This window comes from Sylvia atricapilla, chromosome 3, assembly GCF_009819655.1.
Source record: "Sylvia atricapilla isolate bSylAtr1 chromosome 3, bSylAtr1.pri, whole genome shotgun sequence".
NCBI classification, from domain to species: domain Eukaryota; kingdom Metazoa; phylum Chordata; class Aves; order Passeriformes; family Sylviidae; genus Sylvia; species Sylvia atricapilla.
This window is the reverse complement of record NC_089142.1, coordinates 19,891,360-19,917,869: the sequence shown is the minus strand read 5'-3', so window position 1 is coordinate 19,917,869 and position 26,510 is coordinate 19,891,360. Positions and strand designations below refer to the sequence as shown.

The 26,510-nt window shown below is 39.5% G+C and overlaps 1 protein-coding gene across 2 annotated transcripts; it reads left to right on the top strand.

Moving 5' to 3' along the window:
- Nucleotides 1-394: 394 nt before the first annotated feature.
- Nucleotides 395-26,510, top strand: TDRP (testis development related protein). 2 transcript variants are annotated; one of them, XM_066314896.1, is made up of 4 exons: nucleotides 395-631; nucleotides 12,884-12,943; nucleotides 23,145-23,248; nucleotides 25,487-26,510. In XM_066314896.1, exons 1-4 carry the CDS (start codon nucleotides 524-526, stop codon nucleotides 25,830-25,832), a joined length of 618 nt encoding a protein of 205 aa, XP_066170993.1. In that variant the 5' UTR covers nucleotides 395-523; the 3' UTR covers nucleotides 25,833-26,510. The 2 variants fall into 2 exon arrangements, with proteins under 2 accessions (XP_066170993.1, XP_066170994.1); XM_066314897.1 differs by lacking the exon at nucleotides 12,884-12,943.

Genomic DNA, 26,510 nt, shown 5'->3' with positions numbered 1-26,510 from the left:
GGGCAGCGCCATCCGCACCCTCCACAGCACCGGCCGGCGCTCGGCGAGTCCTTATCCTCGGGCCCCGTCCCGTGCCTGCGGGAGGCTGCGGGGCGAGGCTGCCGGCGGGCCCGGCGCTGTTGCCGCGGTGATGCCGGGCAGCGCCCCCTGCCCGTGCCCCCGCCCCGCAAACATGGCAGCGGCGGCGCGGCGGCGGGCGGCGGCGGCTCCGGCGGGGAGCGGCGGCAGGTGAGGAGCGGCGCGGAGGGGCGACGGCTCCCGGCCCGGCCCGGCCCGCCGCGGGCCGTCCGTCCGCACCCCCGGCTCCATCCGCAGGCCGGTGGGCGAGGCAGCGGCGGGGGGCGGGCTCCCGGCGCCGCCAGGCAGCTCCTCCCTCCTCCCTCCGTCCCTGGCGGCCGGGAGCCCCCGGCGGGGTGACAGCCCTGCCGAGCGCAGCCGCCCCGGCCGGGGCTGCGGAGCAGCGCCCGCTCCCGCCTCGGCCCGCTCGCTGCCGGCACGCAGCGGGGCCGTCCCCGCGCCCGCCATGTGGAAGCTCAACAAGAGCAGCAAAGTTCTGCTGGACGACTCGCCCGAGGAGGAGGAGACGCGTCCCCGCGGGCCGCCGCCCGCCGCCGCCTTCGCGGCCCCCCAGGTAGGAGCGCGGAGCCCGGTCCGGAGGGGTCGTGAGGCTCGGCCCCGCTCCCGCTGCCCTGCTCTCCGGCGGCATGAGTAATCACTTTTCCCACCCCGATGTGCCGCCAGGCTGGCCCTGGTAGGAGCTGGGAGTGTTTGAGCGGATCGTGCGACTGTCACCTGGTTTTCTGAGGTGCTGTCTGGCCTATCCAGCCCTGTTTCCTTCCAGCAGCCGGCCTCCGGCGTTGGTGGGACTTGCTGTCCTTCATTCCAGTGGCTTCATACCGCAGGGTACTTTATCTCCCAACCCTAGGCAGAGGCACTGCAACCCATCTGTTAAGCACGATACATAAAACAAGAATGTTTAAGAACTTAACTTTATTTGCGCGTTTGTGTAGAGCGCTGATGTTTTGGCAGGATTGCTTTTTTCTATGGTTTCAGTAATGGTAGTTCACGGTCTTTAAATAGCTGCAATCTTGTTTGAAAGCTTTTGTTGTTAAGTGTCAAATACCAACAGTGACTTTCTCAACAAATATAACTTGAAAGAACGAGTATCAGTTAAGTATCAGGGAAAACAACTAAAAGAAAAAGTTTGTTGACTTGCTTTCAGAAACTTCGGGAGCAATTAAGCATCCTTGCAGCTCAGGAGCCTGTTAAGCTGCCCAGTACAGCTTCCTCACTGATCTTCTGTTGCCACAGAGTTACTTTGAGAGGTTCTGAAGTAAGCAGTTGCCCAGGGTTGCAAAACAGTGAGGATTCTTTTCGAAAGGAGGTACTAAAGTCTTCTCAGCCCTCTGATAGACCGCATGTTTATCTTGCCTGTCTTGCTGAAAGAGTTGGAGTGCGTCTGGATAAATTATACTCACCTTAAGTTTCTGGTTGGCAGGTGCTGTGAGCTGTCAACACATGTGACAACTGCTGAAGAGCAGCCTCTCCCAGTCACAGCAGTTATTCTCTCCATCTTCCAGTAGCCACAATCACCAGTTTAGCCTTGCCTTGCCCTTGCCCCTGTACAGTAAACAGTAGGACCATAGCCCTTGCTACTTCTTTGACAGCAGCAGTGGGGAGTCATACGGATGACTAGGATCTCCTGCAGAAGAATGGACATGAGACCCCCTTCAGTGGAGGAAGGGGGACTGTGGGGTTTGAGGTGACCTGAAGTATCTCCCCCAACCTCTCATACAACATCTAACCTCTGCCTCCTACTGTTCCTGTCCTCAGGTGCTTGTAAGACTCCACAGTTTTTGCTAAGCTACTGGCTTGTACTATCATAGCCCTCATAGACTTGCTCACTTCCTGAAACCCTCCTCGAACACCAAAGGCCACCAAAAGCTTCCAGTAAATGCCACTGACTCTTTGCTGCTCCTCTTCTCTATCACTAATGGTCCAAGCACTCATTGAGGCTCCTCCTGACCATAGCCTCCCAGTCAGGAGAGGATTCTTCAGACTTCTGTCCAGACAATTCTCCCAGCCTTCTAGCAGCAGAGGCTGGGGTTTGTTTATTTTATTTTGTCCAGTACAGTTGTCTTTTACGGTCCTGGGCCTCTCTTCCATTAGTTGAAGTCTCAAGTTATAATGGTGATGATAATGATTTCTTGTGCAAAAGGTTTTCATTTTCATGAACTTTAAGAAAATTCCTTTTCAACTCCCTGTGGAACTGGGATGCTGATTTTAGTGTTGGGGGGTGGCAGGAGAAAAATAAATTATTCTAAGTCACTGAATGAAATATTCTTGAAGATAAAGTAAGGTTAGCACAACTGTAGTGTAGCTTGGAGTGAAGATTATAAGCTATTAGTTATTTTGCCTGTTAAAATCAGAATCTTTTGAAAGGAGTGCAACACCCTGCCCAAAATATTTAGCAGTTGTCATTTTAGAGTTTATGTACACTTTAAGGAAGAACAGAATATATAGAAAGCCCTGACCACTTGATTGACATTGTAATTCTTGTGATCAGGGCGGCTTTTAGGTCAGCCATAGGTACAATGTGTCTAAACCATGGCTGGGACAGGTGTCAAGGTAACCAAATGCACTTGCTCAGCTTGTTGTAGCTGATCTGGTTCATGTTCCTTGCTTTTAGTATTTGAAATTTTTGATGTTTCATCAGATCCTGTTTTATTCTCCCAATAATATGGTTGTAAGGGAGTGAAATCTAGTAATGTGTAGAGGGATTTGGTAATGATCTGCACTGCCTGCTGCTGCATCAGCCAACCCCCTGGCTTTGGAGAACAGTAGCACCACGAGAACTTCAGGGAGTTATGGAGGCAGTTCTTGTGGTACCTTAGCTGTGCATGAGGATGCCTCAGTATGTGTAAGTTGTTTTGGTACAGCCTGCTGTGAATGAAGGATTACCTCATCAAGATGAGAAGAATCCAGGACTTCTCTAATTTTTTATCACTGGGGCCAAAATCCAGATAATTAGTGTGAGTGCTTTTTAGTAAATTAAGAGGCCCAGCTTTAGATCTCATGCAGAAGTTGACTTGTTAGATTTAATTGCTTTTTCTGATACCTCATTTGGTAAAAAAGAAGATGAACCGGAGTAATTGTGTTTTGACTTTGATTTATCATGTGTTGTTTTCCCAACAACCATCTTTTGTCTTTATTTTCATTTTTAATAAGCAAGTGGGAAGAAAATCCTTAAGCTTCTACCATTCATGCTATAAATAAAGCTGAAACTTTTTTCTTCAAAGAAATTGGTAGTCACATCTATGTCATTAAAGCAAACCACATTGAAAGTATTCCAGTATAATGAAATGTTGGTTCTGTATACTGTTTCTTCAAAGCTGAGAAAGAGTGAAGGAGTTCTCACTGTGCAACCTAATAATTAGGACATTGCAGTAGCAGACAGCAACAAAGAGTTAGTCTACTATAAGTTTAAAAAAAAAAAAAAAGCCCAATACAAAAACCGCCTTTGTTACTCTAGAGAAATTTTAATCATCCTATTTAGATATGGAAGTCTGATCTGGGCTTAAGCAGACATTTGAATTTGTAGATGCTCGTAGTTCTTAAATAGAAAGGTCTAGTTTGATCTAAAAAAAAAAAAAAAAAAAAGTTTTGACAGTTCTAGTTTTGTGTTATACAGAATGGCTTGACTTTTTTCCAGGGGAGAACAAAAACAAATTTTAGAACATGAAAATTGAAAGGGAGGGAACTGTCAGCCTCTGGCCACTTTTTAGCAAAAGTTTCTGCATACATTCAGCTAGTTTGAATTGTTAAAACTTATTTAAAATAGTAAGGTGTTTCCTGAGATAAGAAAGACAAGTGAATTTTGAAACAGTACTTGTATAAATAAATGTGTGGATTACTGTGAAGTTTTTTTTAGACCAGTTTTTAGACTGTATCTTAGAAGGTAATTTTAATTTATGCTTTGAAGCATAAGTATTTTTAATTTATGCTATGAAGGTGCTTTATTCACTTAAGTTATAATTGATGCATGAAGGTAATTTGACATGCATAAATAGTACACACATATGAGATGAAATTAACGTGCTTTTTGTGTGTCTCTCTGAAAATATGCTAGAAATGTACAGTGGTGCATGCCAAACTTGCACTCAGTTTGGAATATAGTCATTATGTTTTAAACTGTAGTTGTATTTTTGGAAAGGGAAAACTGCTGGGTTCTGATTTCTGGAAGGCATTGTTTTGGCAGCTATGCTAAGTTGTTCTTGTTGCAGTCCTACCATCTAATCAGTTCTCAGACATGTCGATGCTGTGTCAATATCGTGTGTAGCTCTGACGTAAAATGGCACTCCATGTTAAAATACATCTATATATTAGGGGAGGGGATGGGTGTCAGTCTGACCTATATTATCTAATGAAACTCTTGTCTTTCATGTAAAAATATTTCCGAACCCTAGCCTTGATCTGTTCTCCGCAGTTGTATTTTTTGTTATGTTCAAAGAGAATGTGTGCAAAAACATGTTTCATGCTGAATTTTGTTTGGACTTGCTCAGGATGTTTGAAGGTTGGCTATACAGAATTTTAGTTATCTCTTTTAATGAAGATGTTTAAGTGTCTGGTACAATTTTAATACTGCCTTTCATCTTGGAATGAGTTGAACTCAGACAAGCCCTGCAGAAATGAGTGGGAACTGAGCAGCATTTCTTATGTTTTACTAATATGTTGAATAAGGGTATTTTTTTAATTTAAAAAAAAAAAAAAGTAGAAAATGTTAATCCGTCTAATGCCTTTCCTTCACTTTCTGGCAATTTCTGTGTGTGTCTTAGGCTTTGCCTTCAGTACTCTGAACATCCCATCATACCTTCTCTCTGCTAGCCTGGTTTTTTCCTCTTCATTGGAGTTGTTCTTGTGACATTTCAGTGGCATTTTCCTGGCTAAAATCCATCACCTGTATTCTGTCATCATTCTTGAACATTAGATTGTGGTACTGTCAGTGAAGACTTTCCTGAGCTTTCCTTGGCCTGCCTTTCTTCCTCTGCCTGCTTTTCCTCCTTCTCGTCACATACATAATCTTTCAGCAGCTTCTTGAGTGGGTCCTGTTTATTTCTCACAGTCTTTCTGGAGCTTTACAGAGCTGACAGTGTCTTTTGGGGCTTTAGGCTTTCTAAGTTCTAAATCCTTTTCATTTTTGAGGTGCTTCACTTTTTAATGTATACTGTCATTTTTTCCACAGTTGACTGGGATCAGACCTGTTTCTCACCTCTTCTCCCCTCTCTCTTGGCTTATTCTGACTCTTAAAAGTCTGCAAAGCACGTATTGTCTGTTTGGTCTCCTGCTGCACACACCATCAGTATATATATTTTTTTTCTTTCAGCCAAGGCTGGAACCTGCAGGTTGTTGGTGGTTTTTATCTATTGTGCAAAAGAGAATTTGTGTCCTAGACTTTACTATTGTTTCCTCCATGAATTCCAGGTCAACTCCACTTTCTTTCTCACTCTCTTTTCTCTATTTTCTTCTTTTTTTTTTTTCTTTTCAAAAATTATTTTTCTTTGCTGTCTAGACAGTTGAAATTCCTGTGCAGACCCTCACTTCCCCTGCTGATGGTGATTACTTCCTCTGCAGCTTCTAATACCTATACTGTGGTTTCCCATCCCCTAGTTCCTGCAAATTCCGTTACTGATGCTGACATTGTTGCTTATGGCCTAAAGTTTAAGTCCTCATCCTTCAGATTCCATTTCTTCAGCTGGCCGCCCTTTGTTTCAGGAAGTTTGCATTTAAATCTCTGTCCTTGCGTTCAAGGTTTTTCTTATTACATCCCTTTCCTCTTGCTCATTTGTCACTTTCATCACTTGTACCTTTCCTCGAGCCAGTTCTGCTTTGCTGGCTCTGATTGCCTGGGTTTGCCAGCAGCAGCTGTGTCTGCTCTCCTCTCCAGGCTAACTCGGAGTTACCCGCTCCCACTGATCCACAAACCCACCATCAACTCCTCCTCTACAGCTTTGCTTGAGGTCTGCTTTCCCTAAGTTATTTGTTGCATCTTCTTGGGATTTTGTGAGGTTTCTGGAGCCATACTCTCCTGCCACTGCTGGACTTCCTACCATCAGTATACAAAGTAAAATGTAATGGGTTTTGAGAACAAATGAATCCTTTTAATTCTTTCCTGTTAAAGTAGGTTTATAATGATTTCCTCGCTTTTATAGCAACTGTTTGCCAGATTGTGTGGGGAGATCCATAACATAAGCAGAGTTACTAGAAGTTGCTGAACGCTTTACTAGGTAGATTTTCTTCCAGCTCTGTCATCAAAGGTACATTTCCAGCAAGTTTTGTTACTGTTCTCTGTGAGGAGCTCCAGGAAAATGTGTGATCGCTGCACGTGTGATAAAAGCCACATATCAAAAGGAAGCTGTACGTGTGCTGCTGAACACTGTAGCAAAAAATGATGCATTCAGCCATTTTGCAGAAACTGTGCTAGGAAAATATGGCCATTACTCATCCAAGACCTTTATTGGAGACATGTAGATTAATGGCAAATACCATGACTGAGTAAGAATTGTATGTCAGCTACTGCCTTTTGAATTAGCATCTATTGGTTTGTTTTCTGGATAAGGAAACAGCAAATATGAACTTCTGCTATAACTAGATTGTTAAAAATAATTGACAGATTTTCAGCTGGAAATTTCATCAAAATTGAAAACTGCACTGGAATAGTTGAAGTGTTACAGAAATTGAATTAAAATTGATTATCTGACCTTATTTGTTTCAGCTTAGACACTGATGGATTTTGATCTTAATACAGCTGTTTCCATTTCATGAAGCATATTTCAAATACTATAAATTAGGTAAAGCTAAATTCTTAATGACATATGAGATTTTTTAATATTTTAAGGTGATCAATCTTTAATATTCTTCCAAAAATATTTCATAGAGGCAAAGTCTGAGTAAGATGTGTTATAATCTCTTACTATAGAGATGCACAGTAATGTGAATGCTTAATAGAGTAACCTTGTGTATTGATATAAAAACAGCATAGGAATCTAGTGTTCCCATGTTTTTCTTTGTAATGCCAATAAAATGCAGAACTACAGAAATATTCTTGTGTAAATACTTACATTCTGAAATTAATCTTCTCTGGTACATTTGGCCGTTTATATCAATTGACAGTAAAAATATGGGAATAATTTAGATATTCTGTTTTAAAACGTAATGGAATGTGAAACAATAACTGAAGTGGTTGAATGAAACAGTTTGAAAATGCTAAGCGAGTTCTTAACAGCTGTAGATGCTAAAGAAAAGAACATCATCTATACTATTAATACGGAATAAATTAAAATTGTTTGACAGATGAAAACCTGTTTCTCCATGTTTTCACCTCTAAGTTGGTCTGGTGAATAGTAGGCAGTTATGAGAGGCTGAAGCCTAGAAGATGGAAGTATTTTCAAATATGTTGGATGGGTTATCTCCTGTATCTGAAGTAGTCACCCAGACTTTTTTAAGTTAGTGGAGTGAAATAAGTTCGTTTAGAAATGATCTGATGAACTATATTTTCAAAACGTGTCTCCAATTTAGTATTGTCTACAAAATATATGCCAAAATTAAAGTATATTCTTCAACACATTTATATTTTACATTTCTTTTTTCTTTATCAACAAAATTATTTTCAGTTTTGCTGAAGACTGGCAGAGGAAACTTGCAGCATAGGAGTCACTGCCACTATTTAGATACTTTATTGTCATAATAAAGATATTTTTTCTAAGTAGAGGGAGCAATGTGGTGTGGAAAAGTACTGTTTATAGAAGAAAGAAAAAAGAATTTAAAATACCAAATTACTGTTAAGCAAGACATTAGAAATGCTTAGGTTAATTATTTTCATTGATGACATTAAAAGGAAATTTTCAATTTACACCGCCTGCCCAGATGGCTGGTTTGATTCACTCATTGCTTTAGGAACATACAAATGGAAGATTGAGATCCAACAGTAGATGAAATATGGCTGAGGCTGATCACATTATCTTGATCTTGGTCTAGGCTATCTCTGCCAGAAAGGAGCAGAGGCAATTCACAGTTCAGTACTGGGTTTTTCCACTGAACACATAGCCTCATGTCCGAGACGAAAGCGATGTATGGCTGAGTAATGCGGCCTTTATTTGTTAAAATAGAAAGCCTTGTTTTTCCTTGAAGGCATGCTCAGTTTTGTGTAGGTGTTCAGGTACAGTTCAGCTTTGTTTTTCAGCTGTGCTAAAGGAATATTGAAAGTAGAAGAGTTGTTTCAGTGCTCATTTACATTTGATCACTGTTGCAACATTTCCTGACTTGGAAAGTATATATCCATGCATTGAATTTTTCAGGTGTATATTAGAGGTGCAGCAAAAAAAAAAAAAAAAAAAATGAGGCCAAATGCCACTGATCTTCTACCGATAACTTCTTTTTTTACTCATGTTTGAGTGTATTTTGTGTTGGTTTTGATTCACTTCTAAACTTAGATAAGCAGACTGACTTTTGCATTAATAATCAGCTTTAGTCTTGTTTATTTCGTTTTACATTCTATTAAGATTCTTCTTAATATTTTCTTTTGTTAGCTGTATTTTAAGGTGATGATCTGGCTGTGTGATCTCCTCTTCCCAATCTGTGTTGTTTCTGGTCAGGCTGTGTATATGTAGTTGTTCTACTGTTTGGTTTGTAATCAGTGTTTTGGGAATCTTTCCAACTTCAGAGGTTGACTTTCAAGTTTATGATTTCCTGAGTGATTTTTTTAAAATTTATTTTTTAAACCTTCCCCTCTCCTATCACTAAATTATTTAGTAGGTTTATGGAGTACTGGAAATTATGCTAAATTTTTCTCCAGAGTGTATCTCTTCAGGTGCTGTTTGTTTTGAGGTTTTTTTCCTACTTAAATGATGCATTTGTGGTACATAGTCTAATTCACACTTACAGGCCTGACAGCCTAGACTTCATATTGCACGCAGTCCTTGATGAGATGTGATGATAGGCAGAGGGGATGCAATAAGTCAGTAGAAGGGTGAGAATTTGTTCCAAAAGGACCTACTCTTTTAACAATAGCTTGTTTACTCTCATGTTTGCACAGCTAATGTGTGTGTGTATTATAGGAAGCTCCCACAGCTGGATGGAGAAAATCGATAATATACCATTTTACTTACTAGAGCACAAGAAGGGCATGCAGGACGAAATGATGCTATTATTTGCCTTAACTCTTTGATGTTCAGCACTCTTCATCTTGGCCTGAATTATGAAAGTGAATGATCTAAAGAGACTAATTAATTACTTTACCACAAAGGAAGCTGAGGGAAGCAGATTACAATTCTGATCTCTGTACAAAAAGGTTTGTGTGCTAGTTGAATTAGTCCCTTGAGTACCTTATGGTTTGCAGTATGTCCAACAAAAGGGCACTTGTTTCCTTATGAAAACACACTGTGCATACCAACCTTCCCCTGCCAGAACTGGAGGGCTATTCAAGTTGCTGATCAACATTTCCCACTAGTGTTACAGTTTTCACCTAGAAATATCTAAATACTGTAATGTAGTCCAGGTTTTTCTTTTAAATTGAAGTAAAAAACCCCAAATTGTCATAACTGTAAACCAACCAGACTAAAATACACTGAAATAATTTGTAAGTGTCCAGCATCACTTTGTGTTATGCAGCATGATAAAGAGTGAAGATGAGCTTTTTTTACATGTAGCTGCACAGTAGATTGTCCTCTAAAGGAAATTGATAAACCAAATCATAGGTTCCCTCATCAGAATGGCAACAAAAGTAGGGAATATGTATCAGGAGAAGGGTGTACTAATGTGTATCACTTAAAAATACAAATTATTCTGTGGATGAGAAGGGAAGGTGAGTTGTAGAGATCTCTCATCTTTCCTGCTGGGTTTTTCTCGGTGCTGGCACTGGTCCCCTCCCTCCCTCTGCTGTTTCTTTCCCTCTGTCTTTTTTTTTTTTTTTTTTTTTTATTAATACAAAGCTCATCCCTCCTGCAGGGTGTGCAGGTTCCTCTCTGCCATGTGGGCTCTGAACCCCTATACCTGCTCCTCTCCCACTCTGTTCTTGCTGTGTGGCATTAGTCTGCTCCTCTCTGCTTTCACTAAGGATGGATTTTCCGCAAAATTTCAAAACTAGTCTGTTGGAGATGGCTGAATTCAAACCTACAGGCTGTTTTTGGACAATGCATGGGATGTATTGATGGACATCACAAGCACTCTGCTGTTATCCAGGTCTCCTTCTTCTTCAGCGCTCTATTTAAAATGATACTATGAATACGTGATCAGTCTTCTGCCCCAAAAAATTTATTTTAGGGATTGGATTCTCACAATTTTTTCTTGAGGGTTTAATGTATTTCAATCTTTGTATTTCATCTCTTTAAACTTTGTGTTGTCCACTTACCATCAGCCTGGGTTGCATGAGTATAGTTGCTGCAAATGTGTGTCTCATTCTTTAGGAGGTACCATTTTGTTTAACCAGGAGTAGTAACACTGTATTAATACAGCAACACAGTCTTGGTAGTCCCTTTTTAAAAGAAGGAAATAAATACCCTCCTTTGTCTATTTATCATTAATTACATCTTTTGTTGACAATGGTATTCACATTTTATTGTGACGACTCCCTACCCCTAAAAGGTGCTCTTTGCATCTTGTGGTTTTCCCCTAAAAACTTTCACTGTATACTCTCTTCTAGAACATGATGTCTCTATGCACTTTTGTATTTTTATTTTCCTTCCTAAGATACTTGGAGAGCTGGAAGAATTAAAATGAGAGGTGTTATTTCTTTGGAAGGTACTAACAGTGTCTTGTTTGTTCTGGAGGTGATATTGTTGGTTGTTGAAACTTACAGTTCTGCCAGCTCTGGACGTCTGAGAATTTCTCCTCTTACCATATCTCCCCTTGGAGCTTTCCTAGTTCTTGTACATTTTGTTTTTCTTGGGTTTTTTTGTTTGTTTGTTTGTGTGGGTTGTTTTGTTTTGTTCTTGGGAAGAATTTGAATAAAACAGGTGATACATTCTCTAGCTCATACCCTGTGTCCTAGCAGAGACTACATCATGTTAAGTTTAGGACTTTGCAACCTCATCCAAAAGTTTGAGAGCTGAGAGTGTTGAGGGGCAAGAGGGAGACTTCTGAATAATATGTTTGAGCTGTTTCCGTTTAAAATATTCCCAGTATTTCTCTTAAAAGTAGAGAAATAAAAAAGCCAAAAGGGGTGGAAGTAGTGGAATTTAATTTGAGAGAACTACACAAATCATAAGGTTTTCGTTTTTGGTATCTCATCTACAATTCTCTGACATTAGACAGCTGACTGAATTTGGAAGTTAATTAACTTGTTGCAATCCACAGGAAGTAATAGTCTCATTTTGAATGATAATATGAGTTCCTGACTTTGTGTTCTATCCCAGCAAGTAAATCTGGCTTTCTACAGCTCATTCTATTCCAGCATACAAATACTATTGAAGTATAGAGCGATGGTCTTCATATTCTATTCTAGAAATGCTCTTTGTCCCTTATATAAGATAAAGTAGTGTCTGTAAAGTAAGTGGAAACATTAGTATATAAACAAACATATATAAAGAAATATAAATAAGTAAATATATCTAAAAAAATGCATGGGATTTGAAGCTAGTCTGTTAAAATGAAGCGATACATCTGGGCCCCCACATGACTAGAAATACATAACACTTTTGTGCTGGTTTTCTTGCCTCTTTCTGATGCTGTTAGCAAAGTGAAGGAGGCCTTTGGCAATGCGTAGGAGCCAGGATAATGAGTGGTTTAGGTGTCTTGGGATATGTGCATGTGGAGTGCATATCAACTCCTTAGCATTTACTTTAGTTGAAAAGGAAGGAGTTGATAAATTTGGGTTTTGAAACAGTAAGTGACTGATGTAATCAAAATATGGACCAGAGTGAATACTGGAGATTTTATGAACTAGGGCTTCAAAGACACTTCCCACTTTCCTGTTTTAATTCTTTTTTTCCTGAAACTGGGGTTAAATATTTTTGATAATATGTAGCTGTTCTGGTTTAGTACTTGAGACTGTTTGTATTTGGGGTCATATGTAGAGGAGAAAAAAAAAAAAAACCAAACAAAAGGAATACTATTTTTTCTCATTAAAAATGATGAGAAATGTTAAAAATGTTTTCACTCTGAGTGAAAACATTGAAAATTGCAGATTTCCTGAATTCTATGTCCCACTTCCTTTATCTTTGGCTTCTAAAGTACTCCCAGCCATGATCTTACTTGCCATGTCTTGGAGAGAGCACTGATAGTAACAGGAGGGCCTGACAATACAAACAACATAGCAGTTTAATTCAGAGATGGACAGAAAGGCTTCCCTACTGAATAACCTTCACAGGCATCTTTAGTACACTAGTTTTCTTCTGAAATTTATAGTTGTGCATGGAGGGGAAAGGAATGTGGAGGAAAGTCTTTCTTTGAGTTAAAGAAATGTAGAGCCTTTTAATGTGAAGGAGGAAAAAATCCCAGGACATTCCTCTCCTCCCAGCCCACAGACAATGCATAAACCATCATCTAGTACAGTACTTAGAAAATCAGTGCACATCCAAAAAATTAAGATACTACCGCTAAGATAAAATCAGACTAATTGTACTAAATTTTTTATGATGCAAGAGTATTTCTCTCTTTGTGGTATGGGGTTTTTGGTTCTTTAAGGGTTTGATTTTTCATCATTCTAAATGTAGATTTGTATTTTAGTAGTGGTATTCACTTAGTTTTGTTGTAATCATGTTTTGTCAGTTTTCTTTCCTGATGTGCCAAATAGAATAAAAGCATTTTTGAATAGTCTAAAATGTGTCAGTGCTAATTGTCAAACCAAAACTGACTATGGGCCTTTTTTTATCTTTATCCTTCTTTTGAGAATAAAGACCAGTTTCTTCATGATGAAGTTTCATCTTCAGTGTCACATCTTGCAACAAAGGTAAATACCTGTTCTTTGAAAATGTAACATTTAATATCATATATATATTTATTTCACTCCATGTGTGTTAGAAACTTGCCAGGCTTTCATGGATAGATGATTAAGGAATTTGTATAGTTCACTGATGATTTTATTATTATTATTTTATAATTCATATTTTTTATATCCTTGGTCATGGGGTTCTCATTGAAGTAATATTAGTAGTGCAGGACTAATTGGAAAGCTCCCTTATTTGCTTTCATTAATGGGGAAGGGAAGGTATCCTGATTCTTTTTCTTCCTCCCAATGATGGCTATTAAAACACAAGATGAAAATAAGCTACAGGAATAACTAAAGTCTAAAGAAGCAATTCTAAATTCTAGCTGCAACTGGCAATAAAACCATGAAAAGTAGAAGAATTTGGGGTTGTTTATTCCATTGTATGGAATGGAATACTACTGGCTCTCTGACCACAAGAGGTTAAGGATTTTATTTTGTATTTCTTTCAGGAAGGAGAAGTAGGCATGCAAGTTAATTTTTTTTACCTTGATATGTGTCCAAGAATCTTCTTTAATGTTCCTGAAATACATTAGTAGAAGATGAAAGAAGTGGAAATTATTATGATAAGCTAGAACTTGTTTTGAAATTCCATAGGTATAAAGAAAAGTATTTTAAAATAGGTTCATTAGTGTAATAGGATACTTTACATTAATATGTATAAACTGAGCATCTGTCTCTGTTACTTCTTTATGTTCTTCTTCAGATGCAGCATGACTTTCATTGAAAATAGAAGTCAGATTGTGCTATACCTTTTTGAAGAAGCATATTCTTTTTTATGAAAACATAAATTACCATATATTTTATACCAGATGATAAATGTTTAGGGAAAGAATTTTAAAATGAATCTTTTTTCTATTGAAACTTCTTTTGCCTCTTTCTTATTCATTCCGAGGAAGGCTTGCTAAGTGTGTGTTCTGACTTAAAAAATGAAAAATGTCACCACTGAGCTGCAGTATTTTTGTCTTTTAAAGTAAAACCCTCTTGTCTTAAAAATGCATTCTCAAGAAAGCACCTTATCCTTCTCATCTTCTCTTTCTAAAAGCAATTCTGTATTTTATTTGGTTGTTCTGTTGTCTTAGAAGCTGTCAGTACAGTGATATTCCAGAAGTTCTAAAACATTAATGTTAATAAAAGGCTGATGAATTGCATGTGTGGCCTTTCCAGTACTCACATGTCATGAATAAAGTAGTCTCCATGTTGAAACAATATGGTGAAGAGCAACAAAGCTCTTGAAGATGGTAGTGGATGAATTGTGTGTGTCCACCTTGGGGAGACAGCCTCCCTGGTCCCTTAAAGCCTGAGTTTTAAGACAGTGTTGATGCCCGTTTGCAGAGGAAAGCCTTTGACTTAGGTTTGGAGGTCTGAAAGTGGGAGCTAATCCTAAAGGCTGCAGGTGGAGCTTGGAAAATGGTCTTAGATCCTGCTTTAGCAGGAAGCTGCCTATTGGGCATTGAGGACAAGCAGTGCTGAATTGTTCTAGTTCTCTCCTCACAGCTCTCTTGAAAGGCAGGTATAGGTGGTTAAAAAGCCTCATGCCATCTCAAAGTGAGGAACCGTGGATGCTCCAGTGGTGCTCTCCAAAATGCTGAAATCTGGAACATGTGTTCATACTCTGCCTGGACATGTGAATTAGACAGTAAGTCCTATGAGGGGTGACTGAGGGAGCTGGGGGTGTTTAGCTTGGAGAAAAGGAGGCTCAGGAGAGACCTTTACAGCTACTTGGATGGAGGTTGTGGCCAGGTGATGGTCGGCCTCTTCTCCCAATTAGCCAGCAACAGGACAAGAGACTGCACCAGAGGAGGTTCACGTTGGACATCAAGAGGAATTTCTTCACTGAATGTGTGGTTAAGCATTGAAATGGGCTGGCCAGAGAGGTCATGGAATCACTATTCCTGTAGGTGTTCAAGGAATGACTGAATGTGGCACTCAGTGCCATGGTCTGGTTAACCATTTGGTGTTCAGTCACAGGTTGGACTCGATGATCTCAGAGGTCTTTTCCAGCCTAAATGATTCTATGATTTGGCCTCTGAAAAGCTCAGTCTTTGGGCGTGTCACCACCACGCTCAGCTTCTGAAGTACAGTAGAAACTTCATCTGCAGTTGTTTTTACGTCAGATCTTGAAAAGAGACAAAGTTTTGAGAAACAAAATAGATCAAGAACCTTAATGCATGCAAATCCATGGAACCTGATGGAACCACATTTGTACGTCCTGAGGGAGCTGGTGGATGAAGTAGCTAAGCCAGTTCCAGCCTACCTGAGAAGTTATGGCATTCTGGTGGAGCTCCCACTGACTGGCAAATGGAAAACATGACCTGTATTTTCAAAAAAGGAAATAAAGAAGACCAGGGAACTGCAGACCGGTCAGTCTTATCTCTATGCCAGGCATATTGGAAACTATACCAAGGCCAATGAAAAATAAGGAGGGAATTGGTGACAGCCGGCATGGCTTCATTAAGGGCAAATCATGCCTGACAAATTTGATGACAAAACTTCTATGACAGTTTTATGGCATTGGTGAATGAGGGAAGAGCAACTGGTGTCTGTATGTGGACTTGTGCAAAGAATTTGCATGATATCCATGCATTTAAACTGGAGAGGTGTGGATTTGACTGATGGCTCATTCAGTAGATAAGAAATTGGCTATATGCCCTGCCATGTGTGACATGCAAGGAATTAGTCAGTGGATTGATGTCCAAGTAGACACCAGTGACAAGTGATGTTCCTGAGGACTTGGGGACCAGGCCTGTTTACTGTCATTGCTGGGGACATGGACAGTGGGATTGTGTCCACCCTCTGCAAGTTTGTGGATGGACTAGACTGTGTGATACTGTCAACAAGCTGGAGGGAAGGGATGCCATCCAGAGGGACCTTGACAGAACAGAGGCGGGGGCCTGTGTGAACCTCATGAAGTTCAACAAGGCAAACATGTTCAACAAGTTCAACATGCCATATCCTGCAGCTGGATCGTGGTAGTCCCAAGCACAAGTAGAGGATAGGTGGAGAATGGATTGAGAACAGCCCTGCTGAGAAGAATTCGAGGGTGTTGGTACATGACCAGAACCATTGGTCTGCACATCAGAGGCTGGCTGATTGAGAAAATCCCCCCACCACCAATGCTTTAATATCTGTAAGACAAATTTGGGAGGGAGCTGGTTTTTAAATTTCAGTTGTCTGTCTTGCTTATTTTGAAGAGGTTTCCTGTCATGTGGGAAGAATACTTCTTTAATTAAAGCTGATTGGCATTTTTAACTGTTAAACACTTAATTGTAACCTTATTGAACTGTAAGGTACTTATATGAAAATTCTATCTCTAGCTTTTTGTTTTAGCTTCATTTTTTTTTAGGTGAGGAGTGGTGGAAATTAACAATTGTTTTTTCTCAGTCAAAGGGGAAATCTATTCTTTTTGTTTATGTTTATAAAAAAATTCTGCAGGTGTTTTGTGTAGTGCCTCTACTTAGCTGGAGAATTTTGATTCACCAGTTGTCAATCCTCCATGAAAATACTTGTGAAGGTCTGCTGAAACATGGTCCAAATATAAATTTCTGGAAATCTCATTTCATACATGCTGAGCAGGGACTTTTTAGGGTTTAGCTGCTTAACTACACAATGGTATTGAACATGCTCGTTCTCACTGCAGGTATACGGCAAGAATGCCCTGTAATTTCTCATTTTGCTTGCTAAGACTCTGTCATGTGGCTTGTTTTAGCTGGCAAAGAGTGATTTCTTTTCTCCACAGGCCTGCTGGCCTGGCAGTCAGGAGGCAGAAGAGTCTAACAGGAATATACTGAAAGTACTGGTACCCACTTCTAATACAGTCAGCATAAAGTTCAAACATACTTGAATCTCTTGTTTTGTAAACTGCTTGTCTTGTGCCTATGACTTGGTGACCCAAACCTTGTTATGATTCATTGACTTGATTGAATTCTGTGCTTTTTTACCTCTCCCATTATAAGATAATCTGTATTAACCACAATCCATCTGATGCCCAAGCTTACCTGTTTTCAGTTAAATTTACACCATCTTCTTTTTTAGTGTATATTCATTTGTGTACTTTTTGGGCACAATAAACTTGAAATTTGCTTTTGGGACTGCTTACTTTAGTTTATACCCAGCTGTTAGTATTCCTGCTTTGCCTTTTACACTAATATTTAATGAACCTTCTTGCCTCCTAGCAGAGTCCTAATTGCCAGCTGTTTACCTTTGATAGTAAAATTAACTGAAAAGTCTTCATAGTGATGCTTTGCAGTTTCCTAGTTGACTCCTTGGTTGTTCATTTATTAGTCTTTGCCTGTTTACCTCTTATGGGAAGATAGGAGTCATGTAAACATCAGAGTTTGTTAATGTGATGAAAAATGGTGCCCATAAAGTAATTTTTTGTAATAATACCTATCAATTTTGTTGGAGAATTCCAATTCAAGGGGTCCTGACCCATTCTGGGACATTTTATAAAGTTAACTATCAGTAGACATTTGTTCCCTGTTTTATCTAAAGAAAGAAAAATTCCAGTCAACATATACAATTTGTGTATAGTTAATTCACTTGAATCAATACAGGTAACAGCTGAAGTCTTACTATGAAGGTTGAGATTAGAGTGAAGCTTAGGGGTTTGAGGGAGCCATATTGTCTGTTAAAAACTCCAATTATGGAAGAAAGCTGATAGATTACTGTAATTTTTTAGAGGCTACTTCAGATGTTATAATAGTTTGTGCTACAAAAAAGGTGCTGTTTCCCCTAAATCCCACATGCTTTATCTGTAATGAATTGGTTCTTAGCACTAACCTAAAAGAATGCAAAAAAAATGAGGGAGTTAGGTTTCTGCTGGCTTTAAGTAGTTGTCTTGATTTGGAAAGACAGGTGTTGGCAAGGGAAAGCAGGAGCCTCCCTTGAAATGGAAGATGTAAACCCCCTCCCTCCAAATTATTATAATTTTGAAATTAAGGGGCTCTCAGGCAAAGATATGGGAATAGGAATAACAGTTCTTTACTGGAAAAATTAAAATAAAAAAGTACAAAAAAACCCCAAAACACCCAACAGTGGCAGAGTCAGAATACAACCTGCCACTCTGTTGTTCAGGATGTTGGTAGCAGTCCAATTAAGTCGTGGCTGCAGTCCTCCTGGGGTGACAGATGTGGTTCTGTTGAAGCAATGATCCTGTAGAAGGGTGTAGTTTTCCTTGAAGGTCCACTGGTTGTGTAGATGGGTCTGGTCTTCCTCTGGGAATCCAGTGGAAACAGGCTGCCCTGGTGTTCTGAATCTCAGATTTTATCCAGGTAGGAATGGTTGGCTCCTCCCCCTAGATGGAGCATCTCACAATGGGATGATGTAATTTTATCAGTCATGCAGTGTGTATGACTCTGTGGCCCGTTAACAGAAGATATCCCCCTCAAGGGAGGGTGGGCTGTGGAAGAGATAAAGATCACTGCCCCACCTGATTTTAACAGATGGTAATAGAATACATAGTTTTGGTTGCGTCTTGCATTGCAGCCTTAGACAGTAGATGAACCAGTTTTCCACAGCTTCACACAGGTACAAAACCACAGCATAAGGAAGGCAGAATCAGTGAGCAGGCAGTGGACTGGGTTCACCCTTTCAGCAGCAGTGTCTGATGAACCAGATCTGCCACCTTGTGATCCCCTCTCTCTGAGGATCTGTCTGACAGATGGGCACCGATACTGAAGCACGGGCAAAGAGGAGAGAGGAGCGAGGAGGAGAAACGGCAGACAGCTGGACCAGGGGTACAGTGCACATCCTTCACATGGTGTTCTAGGAGGGACTGCTCATACGCCCAGTTTCACAAGATTCACTAATTAAATGGCAGCTTTGTCATGGTGGGGAAAAAGTACTTCATAAACCAGAAGGAGCAGAAGGAAAAGAATCTGTGCTCTGGGCTTGAGCTCTTAATATACCAGTTGAAACAGACCTTGATGGCTTTTCAGTAGTTTGCCAGTTGATGGATTAATACATATGTTTAATTTCACTTTTTGCTGATTCTTTTAGGTGATTGCACAAGGCATTGCTGCACAGGTTTTCACAACCTGAAGTGGGAGATACAGGAGAAATTTTATTAATTGCTGTTCTGATAGGCATACTCTTTGCTGTCATTGTCTGCTATGAGACCAGTCTGTATTTCTGCTTCAAAGAATACTGAAATGGCATCTTGAGAATTTAATTTCTGCTTTGTTTCTCATTGACATTTTTGAAAAATAGTAGACTGCAGCATCCAACGTGGTCCTCTAATTCTAACATCTGATGTTACAGCTATAGTCAGTAATAGTTCTCTCTTCCTTAATAGTGGTCTCCCTTTTGTTCTTTTAGCTGTCCCGTGAACATTTCACTGAAATTCTTTTTAACCTGGTTTTGAGTGCACACCTGGTTCTATCAGTCAACTTTGATTTTCAAAGATCATCTACTCCAAGCTCAAGCCCAACCCATCAAATCAGGCAGAGAAAGAAGCAAAGGTGGCAGGAGGCATGATGAACGTGATACTCCTGAAAAACCTTGAGCATTAAAGGGAGGCATTCTAAAGATGGAAGCAGGGTCAAGTGACCTGAGGGGAGTATAGATACACTCTTTGAGTATGCAGGGATGGGGTTAGGAAGGATTAAACCCACCTGGAGTGAAATCTGGTGAGCACCAAAAAGGCTTCTGCTTGCACACCAGCAGCAGAGAGAGTGAAGAAGATGGAGCCTGACTCTTCTCATGGTGCTCAGTGAATGCGCAAGAGGCAATGGGCACAAACTGAAATAGAAGAAATATAATGTAAAAATAAGAAAAATTGTTTTCACCATGAGGATGGTCAAGCCCTGGAACAGGTTTCTGGAGAGCTGTGGATTCTCCAGCTGTGGAGATATTAAAAATCTGGCTGTCCATGATCCTTAGCAATCTGCTGAGGGTGACCCTGCTTTGAGTGGTGGGGTTGGACTTGAGGGTCTCCAGAGGTCCTTTCCAGCTGTACAGGCTGTATAATTCTGTGAATTCTGGATGTTAAATTATTTCTTTTTCTAATGGCACAGGGAAAAGTAGTTTAAAGATTTTAGAATATAATCAGGTCAGTTACATTTATAAACCTAGAAAATTTTACTAGTACTTCTGTGTAGCAAGTTACATCATAAAAATGAAATACAGAGCTCCTGCCGGTGGATTGATGCTTTAAGACCATATCAGTACTGTGTTTTCATACTTTGCATAGCTTTAGTAGTTTTAATAAAACTTGTTAATAAAACAAGTCTCCAGTGTGGTGAGGAGTCAGCTTGCTGAGCTAACTGACCTTCCTTTGACATCCATTACAAGGAAGCTAATTGTTCTGGGATATGAACAATTGGGTCTTTCTCCAGGTGCTCTGTAAGATTGTAAGTGATTCCCAGCTGATTTAGATTCTGGGAATCTGTGACTGTGGTAACAGGAGATGGTGTTCAGGGAGAGCACAACATGGCTGGTGTCTAGGGCCTCTTCCTCTAACATCAAGAATCATTGTTTTAAGGTACTAGAGGGTGCACCCCTAAAAATAGGGGGTATTCATTTATGGATCTCCTGTCTGAATTTATCTAGTTCTTCTTGTGATGGTTCCCAGAACTTTTTGGCTATACAGCTACTGTGCGTCAAACTCATGGTTCCAGGGGATGGTGACTTCAAGATCTCCTTCCTGAGCTGTACCTACCAGCTGATATAGTTGTAACTGTTCCAGCTGCACTTGTCAGTTGGTTAAAAGTGTTTAAAGAACTCTGAAAAGAAACATGGAAATGCAGCAGGCTGTTCTGAGGAATTTCATTATTATTTGTCAGCTACATGATGTCAGTAGTCAAAAAACAAGATTGTTGTCTTAAACACAGTTCAGTAGTTACAAAAAATCTTCTGGAAGTGTGAAATGTGTATTGGACCTCCTCCTTCACTGAGGTTTAAATTCTGGAGTATGCTACCACTGAGAAGACAATCAAGAGTGACCTGTTCTCTCCTGGTCAGTAGAGTGAAAAGATGTTTCAGGAGATTGGTGGTGGTGCAGGCAGGTGGAGAGGAGGAGGCTTAGGCATGGTAGGCAGAGATTCTGGTTTTACTCTTGCACTTCCTTGTTTCTTTCAGCCTAGTCTGTTTAATATGTAGTAGGCTTTGCGCAATGAGTTATGTCACATATTGGCAAAATGTGATTTACTTGGACATTGGTGTTCTTATGTAGGTCATCCTGACAGTGTTTCCTTTGGAAACCCCAAATAAACAAGTAGTGGAAGTGTATCTTAGATGTTTGGTATACATTTCTCTTAAGGACTAGTTGAGAGAAGAATAAATCAGTTACAATTTGGTTATTAGCTTTATATGTGCCCACCAAATGCTGTGGACATGAAAATATGTCAGGAATGGTACAATGTGTACAGATAGTGGTTTACGTAGAGGTTAAAAAAATGCAGAGCTTGTAAAGATTTATCTGAAAACCTGCACATGCTATCTACTTGCCAGTGAATAGAAATTTTCTCACTATTGTTCTTTAAGATATCTGTGAATCAGAATTGGACAAATGAAATTTTAAAAAATCTGATATTAGAAAATATAGGAAGCTTCTGGCTACATATAGGTACATTTGGAGTTTTTTGGTTGGAGGATTGCTTGGGTATGCAGAGAGCACAGCAAACGTTGGGATTGCATTGGCAAAGTATGCGTGAAGTTCTAGTTTAAAGAAGGTGTATGTACAGGTATATCCTTTTTGTTACTTTGAATGTGTATAAATGCTTCTCTCCAAGCATTTCATCAGTATTGTTCTTTAAAGGCACATATACTTTAAATTAAGCATGTTCTATGTCTTGAATTGCTATCTGAAAACTAATGATAAGGTTGTTCTATTTTTTCATAATCAGCAAATCTATTAGGTGGAAACTACTTGATGAAGCATCATTTATGAAAGAAGACAGCTTATCTGTGAATTGCATCATCCAGTTTAAAGGGAAAAAGAGTTTTTAAGTGTAGCTTGTAGCTGTGTTTTTTCCTATGGTAGCAAACGTATCCCAGAAAGGCCTGAAATAATAGAATTTTAGTAAGATAACAGATGATAGAGTAATGGAATGGTTTGGGTTGGGCAAGATCTTAAAAATCACCTAGTTCCACCTCTTGGCATGGGCAGGGACACCTTCTACTAGACCTGATAGCTCAAAGTCCCATCCAGCCTGGCCTTGAACAGTTCCATGGATGAGGCATCCACAACTTCTTTGGGCAAGCTGTGCCTCATCACCCTCAGAGTAAAGAATTTCTTTCTAATATTTAATCTAAACCTACCCTCCTTCATCTTAAGGCCATTCCCCCTTGTCCTATTCCTACATGCCCTTGTCAAAAACTCCTGCTTGTCTTGACAGCTGTGGTTTTGTTTTGATTATTATACTTCATGATGTATCATATTTTTTAATATAGTCAAGTAACACTGACAAACTATCACTGCCATTCTTACTGGATCCTATGAAGAAGAGCAGCAACTTTCATGTTCTGTGCTTGGCACATGCATGTGTGTTTTTGTGAGCATGCTATCAAAGTAAAAATAACCTAGTTACTTCTCCTTGAAGGAGGGAGAATCAAACCTTCAATAAAGTTAAAAAAGTAATTTCTGCTGTATGCTTAATGATCAGCGTAAATTTAGAGAACACACTGTAGTGCACCAGTGCCACATCTTACATTGCACTGGTGAGCCAGTGCTCTTACCCTTCTTGCTTGCAGGGCTAGAAGTTGTAGTTTAGTGGTTACAAAGAGGGACACAGATGTGTAAAGCGGGTTAAATCTAAAGAGTTTCATAATGCAATTGACTCTCCTGTCTGTTGTGACTCTTTCTAGACATGACAGTTTGTTTCATTTCTTGTCTACTGAGGCCCTTTAGACTGTCCTTAAAGCTGCCCAGATTCCCTTGTTTCTGTGCTACATTAAAATGGAGCCCAGCTGTACTCAAGGACATCACAAAAGCACCAAGGATTTGTATTGTTTGCTCACAAGGAAGAGCTCTTGCTGCAGTAACTGGGCCAGCTCTTTTCCCGAGCGTGGCCATCCTCTGCAGCTCTGTGGACTGGCTCACTGCCAGCAGCCCCACATGCAGGAGACACAGCCACTGCTGCCACACAGACACAGTCAGTGGCAGTCCCACTCTGTGCTTGTGAATCTGTCCCTCACACTGATGAGTATTTACTTCTCTCTGTAGGTTCAAGGTGCAAGTTTCCGGGGTTGGAAGGAAGTGACGTCTATGTTCAATAAAGATGATGAACAGCAGTTGCTAGCAGGATGCAAGTCTCCCAAATCCAAAGGGTGAGTAAAACCATTTGGTCTATCTGCTATTAAAATACACTCACTGGAATGGAAATAGCTGTGCAAAGTAATGGAGCTGGATGCTGAAAAGCAGCAGTGTCCAAATGCTGAAAGTCACATCGACACAGAAAGGTTTATGAGCAAAGCTATATGTACATTAAGTTTACAATGAATAAGGCATGCTGTATTAGTAAAGGAGAGATGATGTTTTTAACATTTTTAGGTTTGTCAGGAAGAAAAACAAATTCAGCTGTATAATATTTTTTTTTACTGTAGAAAAGTAGTAAAAGCTGGTGAGTAAAAGGGTCATTCTCACACTTTCATTTTCCTCTTAGGGATTAATTATGGTTGAGTTTATAAGTTCCCTTTTTTACATGCCTTACTCTCTTTTTTGAAGTCTTACTACACCTAGAGAGGTTAAATGGAGTAGCTGTACTAGGATCTGCAGGTCTTCCCTGCTGGCACTGAGGTGTGTTTTGGCACAGTTGTGTGCTGGTATGGTGAGAGCAGCTCCCTGGACAGGGCAGACCATCTTCCTGTTACCTACATGTGCTACCTCACTGCCTTGGTTACAAACCAGATATACTACATAGCAGTAGATCCATTCCTGCCAAATATTAGCTTTGATAAGACTTGCTGTAGCAGGCTTTGGCTCCAGTTTACTTTGAAATAAACGTGTTTCAGAATGCAGGTGTGTATATATATATGCATGTAGGACGTGTATGTGTATAAACAAACAATTTAGAATATAAATCCGTATATTTTATTTCCATTTGAGCCTGTTCCATAAAACTTCCCAAAAGTTCCCAGCTACTCTCCCTGTGCAATTTTATATTATTAAGCTACCATAAGGCTCCTGTAATAATGCTTTGCAATTGATGCTGAATATAAAAATCAAGTAATACAGTGAAGTGTGTTAACAGAGGTATCACCAATGTAGAAAATTATTTTGGTATTACTAGAAGAACTGCCTGTTTTTTTTAAGTTTGGGATATTTTCCTTTAATTATATACCACAGTTTTTACTTTACTTTTAAAGACACATACAGCTTTTAAGTGTGCTGTTTACAAAATACAAGAGAAGTGTTTGGAGTCCATGGCTGGTTTTAGCAAGCCAAAAATTCTGAGAAATCATAAATTCAAAATCCAGTAAAGGAAAAGGGATTTTTAAATTTATTGGTTGAGTTGCTTTTGTTTAAATGTATTAGAGCTAAGCTTTCATTAATGGAACAATAATAGAACATTAATGGAACAAAGCTTTTTTTAATATAAATGCTTAAAAGAGGTTCAGTTTGTGGTTTAGTTGTGGCTAAGGAATTGATATGCTACTACAGATAATGTTTTCAATTTGCTTTTTGGCTCACCGAACCCTAAAGGTTGTGTCTTTCACCCCTGGTGTTCAGCCTTTCCTTGTGGCCCATTATTTCATTATATACGTAATATATAGGTGTGCATAAACATTTGACATTCTGTGATTTAAATATTTCATGCTGCAAAATTGTTCAGGTTGAAGATTCTTAATGGGATAAGGGAAGTAATAATAAGAGTAGCCTTTCAAGTGTCTGAAAGAGAAGTTACAGTTAATTTTTGGGTTTGGGAAGGAGATTTTGAGAGTTCTTACCAGAAATACAAAACAGCTGTTTTCACCTTATTGTGTGGATCTTTATGAAAGTATTAATAAAAAGCCTGGTATCTTTAAAGTCCTAATACTGTGTACATTAACTATTTTAGGATATAAGGTTTAACTGGCAAGGTGGTAACATATATGAAACTGAATAACACAGTGAGTGTTAAAGCTGGTGTTAGAACATTGTCATATTCCTTCTACTATCATACTCCTAGGGTTTTTAAAATTTTTTGGTTTTTTTGTTTTGTTTGGTTTAAGGCCTAAATTGTTCAAATGCATCCTAAAATACTTATTTGTACATTTCCAAAGGCAGCTCTGTAAAATTCACTCCACAGAAATCAGGTAGGGATGGTGGTGTGTCAATTCTCTTGTAATAGAAAAGGACCATACTCAGTCCTCTTCTGATTTATCCCTGCAAGAGTCTGCTGTGTTTAGGTTTATGTGTGTGTGAGGGTGGTTTTCCTGAAGCTAACAGCAATGGATGAGCCGCCAGAGGCTGACAATGATTAGCACTCCTTACTGTAAAACATAATTTATTTGAATGTTTATTAATAACTACTACATACATCATTAAATGAATGAATTAATCACCACATCATTGTTACTTTCTAGAACAAACCTAAAATTAAAGGAAGAGATGAAGTCTGAAAAGAAGCCAGGTTTTTGGGACAGTTTGGTGATAAAGCAGAATGTTCCATCTAGGAAACCAGATGAGATTGAGGGCTGGGAACCACCACAGATTACCACTGCTGACTCTACCAGTGATGCAGCAACTCCTTTAAGTGACTATACAGCCTGGTCAGGCTGGGAAGATGAAACCAAAGGTTCCACAAAATACACAAACCTGGCCAGCTCAGGAAACAGTTCCAGGTGGAGTATCAAATCAGCTGGCAAGCTGGTTAGTATTAGACGTCAAAGCAAAGGTAACCTTACTGACAACTGGGAAGAACTAGAATGATACTGGTAATGTGAAATATTTTATACGTAAGAAGAGAACAGTTCCATGATTTACTCACATGTTTAAACCAAAATCAAATCTGCTCAATATTGCACCTTTATACAGTACTTTGTTTTATTCAGATTGTTACAAATTTTTGCTCACCTGATAATAAATTTTCTTATTACATTGTTAATAGCTATGTTTTCCACACTGAAAAATAAGTAGAGAATCTATTTTGTGCCTATATTTCACATTCAGACTCTGCAGTATGTCAGATTGTTGGTTTTACCAAAAACAAAATGTAATTCCTTAGTGAATGTATACACTGGTTGTAAATTTGACTGCCTTATGGAGGAGCTTCCACTAGCTTGAGGTCTTGCTTATTTTCTGGTATTTGAGGGCCATTCAAAATTTTAGTTTTGATGCTGTCCCTTTTAAACTAAGAATACTGATCTGTCACTTGCAGGGAGAGTCCTTGTACTTAGTACTGTTTTCCAAGTCTTCAGCCTCAGCATATGCTTCAGCTTGTGCATATGAGATGCTTATTGCCACGTTGTGCTGTACTCTGTGTGACATGGGAAAATCCTGTTCTGATGTAATTTCTTCCATTACAAGATTGTCACCAACAGTTGGGTCAAATGGGTCTTCCAGAGTTGAGGTCTTCTTGTGTTTCGGACTTTTTTTTTCTCCTATGTT